General features: G+C 55.3%; 1 protein-coding gene across 3 annotated transcripts; it reads left to right on the top strand.

Annotated features, from left to right (window-relative positions):
- Nucleotides 1-2,062: 2,062 nt before the first annotated feature.
- On the top strand, nt 2,063-8,475 carry Ccr2 (C-C motif chemokine receptor 2). Of its 3 annotated transcripts, XM_023700756.1 has the most exons (3): nt 2,063-2,096; nt 3,599-3,706; nt 6,564-8,475. In XM_023700756.1, the coding sequence occupies exon 3, from the start codon at nt 6,605-6,607 to the stop codon at nt 7,664-7,666; it is 1,062 nt and encodes a 353-aa protein (XP_023556524.1). In that variant the 5' UTR covers nt 2,063-2,096; nt 3,599-3,706; nt 6,564-6,604; the 3' UTR covers nt 7,667-8,475. The 3 variants fall into 3 exon arrangements, with proteins under 3 accessions (XP_023556524.1, XP_023556525.1, XP_023556526.1); XM_023700757.1 differs by lacking the exon at nt 2,063-2,096 and having other exon boundaries at nt 3,414-3,706; nt 6,628-8,475; XM_023700758.1 differs by lacking the exon at nt 2,063-2,096 and having other exon boundaries at nt 3,414-3,628; nt 6,628-8,475.

The following is an 8,475-nucleotide window of genomic DNA, read 5'->3' on the forward strand; positions in this document are numbered from 1 at the left end:
CTGTTCTCCCTGAAGTTCATTTCACCCAAAGTTATGGAAATGTCTGACCTGCTAAGTTAGTCAAGACTCTAGTGACCAGCTTGACCACCTTGTTATGTCTGTGTTTAATCACAACTTTGCCACTTTCCTTGTCTGATTTGAGCTCATCTGGACACTGCAGTGAATTTAGAAGAAGGGGAGAGACTCGTGGGCGGCATCTGCTTCCAGCCATTTCTGAGACTCGTGCGCAGTCGCTGGCCCTTCTTGTGCTTCTCTGCCCTTGGTCACACAGTACAAAAGCAGTGGAAAGAGTTTGGCTTTTGTTACGAAGACATGGCCAGAACAAGCAGGGACACAGACCTGCTTTTTCTATGGTATCATCTTGTTCCGGAAGGTGCTTAACCAAAACTGAAGGTGTAAAATCCTAGAGCTCGCTGGTCTATTTTAGTAGGTCACAGGAAGCATGAAAACCATAGAAACCACAAAAAGCCAAAAACATCGATGATAGCAAGAATTTCTCTGCCTTCCCGAGGTACCAACTGATAAGCCCACGCTGAGGGATAGGGGAGCCTCGGGCATCGCCGCAGCACCTTCAGGCTTCGGCGACTTCTCGCTGCCGTCTTGTCCACACCAGCCCCCTCCAGCCATCCGGCTGAGTGCTGCCGCCTATGGAGTGGCACAGAGGAAGGTGCCAGGACAAACTCAGCTTCCAGCTTGAATGGCTGAACCCCCAACTCAGCTGCTGACCTTCCGAGTGAGTCAGCTGAGTCTCAGTGTCTGTTCTCAGCGCCAGCCTGACTTCCTCGGTGCCTGGGGACCATGAACAGGGCTCACTTTGGTGCTGTGCAGAGGAGCAGAGCTGCCGCTCACCCCAGTCCCTGCCCCCTTGAGGTGATGCCAGCCACACCTGCTCAGTCAGCAGAGCCACTAGACCAACATGCATGGAGACGTTTCTTCCCTTAAGATGACCCAGAACTCATCTTCCAGCCCGGAAAGCCCAGAAATTGCGAGCTTGGCCAATCCCAATGGAAGATGTGCAGCCGTCAGGCAGCAGCGCCTTTCACGGCTCCCTCCCAGCGCAGACGAGGGCTCTAAGGTGTGCTGCTCTTGATGTCACTTTCCTGCGTGTCTGTGTGACTGGGTGAAAGGGAGGCAGCAACAATACAAAGCAGCTTGACCTGGTGGCTATGTGCGCCCTCAGATCCTCACAGGGGGTTTTCACCCACCCTAGCCCCTGGGTCTGGCTTGGAGGTCCCAGCCAGAAGTCAAAGAGCTGGGCCAGAGTCACCCTCCCACTTCAGCTCACGGGATATTGCTTAACCTTCTGAGCTTTGAAGCTATAAGACAGAAAAATACTTCTTCCCCCAACCTTGACAAGTCCTTAGTCGGAACAGACCCCAGTAATAAAATTCAGGGTGGTGAGAGGAGGAGAGGAAGTACATTAGCAGACCTGTTTCACAGACACATGGGTAGATCCAGGGGCCGCAGCGGTCGCGGAAAAGTGCCTGGGGTTCTCGCTTACACGGCTGGTTCCACAAAAAGTGGTCATGTTTAGAGAAGTAGCCTGGTGGAGAAAAAGGAATTTTGGTCTCCAGGGACACAGAGCTTCTGGGGTTGTTGCCGGGGAGCTAGGGTCTAACGTTGTCCCCAGGGTTGACTTCTGTTCTTCCTGACAGAACAGAAGGTGAGGAGGATTTTCGCCTTCATAAGACTTATGTCCTGTCTTTGACAGATAGAGGGAAGGCAGTGAGCTTCCCTGCATCAGCCTGTTCTGTATCACGGTCAGCTCTAAAACCCTTAAGACAAAGAGGCCTGTTTTGGTGTGGCGTGTCCAGGCTTCCACGAACGTAGAGGAATCGGCCTCGCTGCTGCTCATCTCTGGAACCCTCAGCACTCTCAATGCTTGTGTACATGCTTTTTCTTCAGATGGACTATTTCTACATAGTGCAGGCTGGCCTGGAGCTCACTATATCGACAAGGTTAGCCTCAGACTTGCAGGGACCCTCCTGCCTCAGCCTTCCAAGTGCTGGAATTACAGTTGTGCGCCACCACACCTGGCAACACTTTCATCCTGACAGAGTCTTTTTGGAATCTCCCCAAATGTGCTCTGGTGCCAGGTACAGTGAAAATCCTGCTCTCCCCTGCCTACCGCTCTCCTTATTGACGAAATGACAGGGCTGGGCCCAGTGAACGCTGGAGTGCACATGAAAATATCATTCCATTCTCAGGCAGAGTCAAAGGAGCTGTTTCAAGATCCTGGGTCAGGAGGTTTAAGACCTCACAGGGCATGCTGCTCCGGGCAGGCAGAGGAAGCAGCTTTTTGTGTTGTGTTTTTTTATTTTGAGACAGGGTCTCACTATAGAGTTCAGGCTGGCTTCAAACTTGTAGTGATTCTCCTGCCTCAGCCTCCAAACTGCTGGAAATACAGGTGTGCCCCACCGTGCCTGGAAAGAAATCAGGCTCTTCTAGAGAACCCATGAGGCCCCTGAAGAGGACACAAACACTGAGCCCCCGAAGAACTGTGGTGACTGTGTACTTGGCTCTGTAAAGGACAAGTGGCTACCCGCAGTCTCTCTGCTGCCTTGGGCTCTGACGTGGCCAGCCTTGGCCGTGCCCGCAGCCTCTGGCCGGGGTGGTCACTCTGTTTACCACAGGGTGATGTGCTAGTTGCTTTATACCTATTTAAGCCCCAGCAGCCCCAAAGAGCTTGTGATTCCTACTTTCCAGTTGGCAAAGTTGAAGCTCAGGAACACGCCACAGCCATAGCAAGAGAACCTGGCTGCTGGCTCCGCTGAACTCTAGAAAGCCCCAGGGCCGGGCTCTCGGTCTGCCTGGTTGTAAGGATGCTTCTGAGTGTGGAACCTACATGGGAAAATTCTGTTTGCTTTTCACAAAATTTCTTTTTTTAAAAAAAAAATATGTATTCATTTGGTGCAGGGCCTCGCTACACAGCTCAGGCCCACAGTGATCCTCCTGTCTCAGCCTCTCCAGCACTGGGATTATAGGCGGGCACCACCACGACCAGTTTCAGTGGCCGGTACAGCAGGCCCTGGGTTCTGGGGCCAGCACAGCACGGAGGACAGATCAAACTCGGGTCCTTGCGCTTGCCAGGCAGGCACTTAGACTGCTGAGCTCTCTCCCTAGCCCTTCACAGAATTTCTTTCAGAGGAGAGAGACCTGTAGTAACTGAGGACATCCATGAGGAACTTTTATCTAACTAAACATTCTCACCAGATCTCGGGCTTACACCCGCTCTGAAGCCAGAACACGACCAACGAGACCACATCCTACTCCTCCACCTGCAGGGCGGTGCTGCTCCCTGGAAATCCGCCAGCGCTCTCGCGTTTGTCATGCAAATCACGGTAGGGAGGAGAGCAGGTAGTGGAAGAGCCCTTCACAGGCTGGGCACGGGAAGCCAGGCTTTATACAGGAGCAGGCGCTGGGGAGGGCTTGACTCACTCTTGGGCTTGCACAAGAAGATTTCAAAATGAATCCTCCCTGGAGACTTTAGCCCATCAAGCCACGTTCCTGGCTGGAGAAAGAAGAACTGCGTCTTTGTAATTTTTTTTCAAACCTTTACCATCACTTGCCCTCAGATCTCCGCCTTCTCTCTCTGCAGGAAACTTGATTTCCTACTTCTGCACGCCAAGTGAGTATCTCCAGATCTGTCTGGTTCTGTCCCCGAGAGAACTGACACAGCAGGGCCACCTGGAAGAAAACACCCAGGGTGAGTGGTGGTGCTTTGGCAGTGACTTTTTAGGAATGTGGGAGGTAGAGCTGAGCTGCGGGCATAGGACCTGACCCTGGGGAAGGACCCAGAGAGGGCAGGTGCACCCTGAGCTGTGGGGAGACGCTGGTGACAGGGCGTGGCAGGGTGCGACCTTCCCTGGGGCTGAGGTGACAGGAGAGAGGGACAGCAGTGGCTTTAGGGACAGCCACTCTGCTCAGCCACCTGGCTCACTCTGCCTCCCCATGCAGGCAGGGGCTTGGAGGGCTGGGCCCTCCTTCAAACCCATGTCCCCACCCTCACCCAAATGTGCCCACTTCTCTAATCAGGAGGTGGGCAGAGGCCGAGTGAGAGGCCTCTTCTCTCGGAGGCAGCATCCTCTCGGGGCTGGGGCGCAGCTTGATGCCTGCAGCACCTGGGCCAGCAGGCGTCGGGTGCTGAGCTCGCAGCCTGCTGCTCAGGTACTGGCTGCCGGCTGCTGGGCGCCGGGGTGCCGAGGCTCACGCATGGGGTACAAGGCATCTGGTGCTGCACCTGGAGCTCCAGAAGTTCCCAAGGAATGATCACCGGTGGCTGGCCGGGGCTGCTGACCTCTCTCTCTCTCTGGTTGCGTTTTGTTCCTGTTTGGCTCGGTGGAGCCCCGCGAGGTGCAAGACCTGTGAAATGTGCCAGTCAGCCGAGAGGTGGAAGGATAGAGCGGCACGGCCAGTGCACACAAGCACCTTCCTAGTCACTACAGGGAGGACTGTGTTAGGGTAACGGCGGCGCCCTCCTAGTGTTAGGTGCTAGGGTAAGAGTGACCGTAAAGAGCTGCGCACTCATCTGGTAAGCAATTTTTAGCTCCGTGAGAGCGTAAAAGCTAGAGACAGAAACACGACCCAGACCCTGGCCTTGTGTGCGGAGGGAACGTGAAAGGCCAAAGCCTGAGCGGGTGAGGGCGCGCTGGCAGAGGGGGCAGCTCAGTCTTCACAGAGAAGGGGTGTGGAGGGGTGGGTAGGCGCTCACTGGCCCCTTCAGGCAGAGGCCCAAGGCTGTGCAGAACCACCAAAGCGCAAAGGGAATGATGAGACGAAAGGCGAGAAGGTGACCTGAGAGTGGAGAGCTGAGAAGAGACTAGAGGTGACCCTGACAGGGGAGCCCAGAGGTGCACAGTGCGCAGCTGGCCACTGTCTCTGGGGTCCTGGGACACCCACAAGCCACAAGGGCTGCTGGAGGGGCCAGGCTGACGAGAAGGCGCCAGCAGTTGAGGTGGGCGGGGGACAAAGCAGAGGGGCATTTATGTGTGGGGTGGGACTCGTGGGGCAGAACCATGCAGAGCAGCTTCCCACAAGTGCAGCCAAGCCCGTCCCAGGCGGTCTCCTTGGGAACTCAGCAGAATGGCTTCGTGCAGAAAGGGGCTGAGGGGTGCCGCAGCTGGAAGCGGAGGCGATTTCGACCCTGGTTTCGCTCCCAGCTCTGGCCTCTCATGTCCTAGAGAAAGGGATAGGAAAATGCCCACGCTCACTCCTCAGGGGGTGCAGTTATGGCAATAACTAAGCTAAGGGATGCTTTGTTGGGGCAGGGAGGGGCCTGAGTGGGTCCCTGCAGCGAGCCCGCCTGGCTCACTGCAGCCTTCGGGGCCTGGAACAGTCCGGCTCGTGGGCCATGAATAAATCCATAAGAACATGCACAGGTGCAACCCCGAGGTCAGGAGAAAGGTGAGGCCTGGAGACAGAGCTCTGGGCGGCCCCAGGGAGCAGGGCAGCCTGGCCCTGGGATTAGCTGTCCCAATTCTGGAGGAGTTCTGGAGTGAGGTTTGAAAAGAGGCGATGTTAACAGAGGGGACAGCCATGGGAGACGCCCTGGCACTGCTGTGCTGTGGGCACAGGAAAGGGATGCAATAGCTCAGTGGACTAAGCACTTATTTAGGTAAGTGCAAGGGCCAGGGTTTGATCCCTGGGCACACTGAGCCAGCGATGGAGTCCGGGCATGGTGGCGCATGCCTGTAATCCCAGCACTAGGGAGGCAGAAATCAGGAGGATCACTTGAGTCCAAGCTGCATAGTGAGATCCTGTACACACACACACACACACACACACACACACACACACACACACACAAAGAACCTTTTAAAAAAGAACATTGATAAGAAGTACTCAATAGGCACTTCCTCCGAGAAACCAAGGGGTTCTAAACGGAAGAAGTTAGCAAAAGAGCGACTGCTCAGGGAGGGTTGAGTGGAAGCAAGGACATGTGTTTGAACTCCACGCGGTCCCTGCAGCCATGGCAAGAACAGTCTGGGCCAGAAGAGGAGGTGGAAAGCTGACAGGGCTCTCAGAACGTCTGGGGCTGCAAGGAACAGGAAATGCAATTCACAGGGGCTCGATTTTCTCAACTAATCAGTCAGACAATGAGCAGTTCAAGAGTGAGCTTGAGGGTCTGCCTCCCTGGGCTTCTCAGGACCCTCTGGGTCTTTAGGCCATGGTCCCAGACACCAAGCCTGTGAGCCACATGGCAAAAGGAGAGGCACCAGGCAGGGGGTGCTCAGGGGAAGAGCATTCCTTGATGTGCTCCAGCAGATCTGACAGACATACGCTTGTGCAGGGACACTGACACGCTGTCCATCACCCACAAAAGAAGCAGAGAGCCCCAATACCTAGCCTTGTTGGCCTGCGGATGAGAATCACACTCCCTGGGAAGACAGAGCAGGCCACTAAATGGCTGTTGGGTAGATGACTGGCATCTGCCTGGAGGAGTGACAGGGAGTGATGGCCCTCAGGAGACAGAGCCAAGGCTGAGTGCACGGGCAGCTGATTTGGGTCAGGATTTGGAGGAGGCACTTGGGTTTTGAGCACATCATTTCATTCTCTATTTCCAGAAAGGAAGGACAAGGACCTGCTTCACTAGCTTATCAGTGACATGTCTTTTCTCTCATTTCTAAGAATGGAAGAAGCCACCACTACATACGACTACGATGAGGGCATACCCTGCAGGAAACCTGAAACGTGGCACATGTCAGCCCAGCTGCTGCCCCTGCTCTACGCGCTGGTGGTCATCTTCGGCTCCGTGGGCAACATCCTGGTCATCCTCATCCTGGTCACCTGCAAGCGCCTGAAGAGCATGACAGACATCTACCTGCTCAACCTGGCCGTCTCCGACATGCTCCTCCTCCTCACGCTCCCCTTCTGGGCTCACTACAGCGCAGCCCACAGCTGGGTCTTTGGAGACGCGGTGTGCAAGCTGCTCACGGGGCTCTACCACATCGGCTATTTCGGAGGGGTCCTCTTCATCATCCTCCTGACCATCGACAGGTACCTGGCCATCGTCCATGCCGTGTTTGCTCTGAAAGCCAGGACAGTCACCTTCAGCGTGGTGACCAGCGGGGTCACCTGGCTGGTGGCTGTGTTTGCTTCTCTCCCAGGAATCATCTTCGTATCACAAAATAAGTCTGGTAGCCTTTACGAATGTGGTCCTCATTTTCCACTCACATGGAAGTATTTCGAGGCACTGAAGAGGGTGCTCTTGGGGCTGGTGCTGCCGCTGCTGGTCATGATCATCTGCTACTCAGGAATCCTGCGGACCCTGCTGCGGTGCCGGAACGAGAAGAGGCGGCACAAGGCGGTGAGGCTCATCTTCACCATCATGGTCGGCTACTTCCTTTTCTGGACGCCCCACAACATCGTGATCCTCCTGGACAACTTTCAGAAGTCCTTTGGGCTGAGTGACTGTGAGAAGACAGGCCAGCTAGACCGGGCAGGGCAGGTGACCGAGACTTTGGGGATGACACACTGCTGTGTGAACCCTATCATCTACGCCTTCGTGGGGGAGAAGTTCCGCCGGTACCTCTCGGCGTTCTTCCAAAAGCACGTGGCCAAGCGCTTCTGCAGGCAATGCCCAGTTTTCTACCGGGAGGCGATAGACCACATGAGCTCTGCCTACACCCCGTCTACTGGGGAGCAGGAGGTCTCGGCTGGCTTCTAGCTTGAGATGGCCTGTCATGTTCTAGGGGAGATGGCCATCTGTGAGAACAAGGCTCAATGGCTGGTTGGTGACAGAGACCCAAGAGTGACATTCCCAGGAGCCCCAGGACTGTGCCCAGGCTCACTTCAGTTTTTGGAAAACCATGCTTCCTCACCTTGGGCAACAGTCTTTCCAAACTTCGTCTTTTTGTTCTCTGATTCTGTCCATCTCTGATTAACCAAAGCCACACACACACACACACAAGGTGGGGTACAGAGTGGGACAGGCATGGGATGGACTGGGATGAGGGGACCCAGGGGCCAGGCTGCAGGCGGGGAGGAAGGAGACTGGGGCAGGGCCCAAGTGGAGATGGTGGTGAACAAAGAATGGGTCCCAGCCCTTGGCCCCATCTCCCACCTGTACATGACCTGGCAGACTGAGCCCATCACGGAAACTCTGCAAACATAATCATGCTAGAGAGCTCGGGTTGGATCTGTGGGCTCTTATGTGTGCATGCGTGACACATTTTTGCTTTACTATGATTCATCCATCACAAAAAGGTAGCTTACTTGTGAAGGAAACTGCATCCCGTCCCAGCCCTGCATGGTCACCAGAAGGGACACTCCCTCCCTGGAGAGCCAGGGCATGTCCTCAGAAGCCTGAGGACGTGGCTGACAGAGGCCACTGCTTTGGAAGTCACACACCTCTCACCGGCAGAGCACAGCACCTCCGTTGCCAGGCTTGGTGAACTTAGACTGGCAAGATCCGCGATGCCTTGGGGAGGAGGGTTTCCTGGACGCCCTCCCCGAGCTTAACTGTGGATATAGTCA

The sequence above is a fragment of the Octodon degus genome, unplaced genomic scaffold (assembly GCF_000260255.1).
Source record: "Octodon degus isolate 3935 unplaced genomic scaffold, OctDeg1.0 scaffold00126, whole genome shotgun sequence".
Classification (NCBI taxonomy): domain Eukaryota; kingdom Metazoa; phylum Chordata; class Mammalia; order Rodentia; family Octodontidae; genus Octodon; species Octodon degus.

Excerpts from the sequence above, each read along its gene's own strand:
- Ccr2 (XM_023700756.1), top strand. The coding sequence starts at position 6,605 with ATGTCTTTTCTCTCATTTCTAAGAATGGAAGAAGCCACCACTACATAC.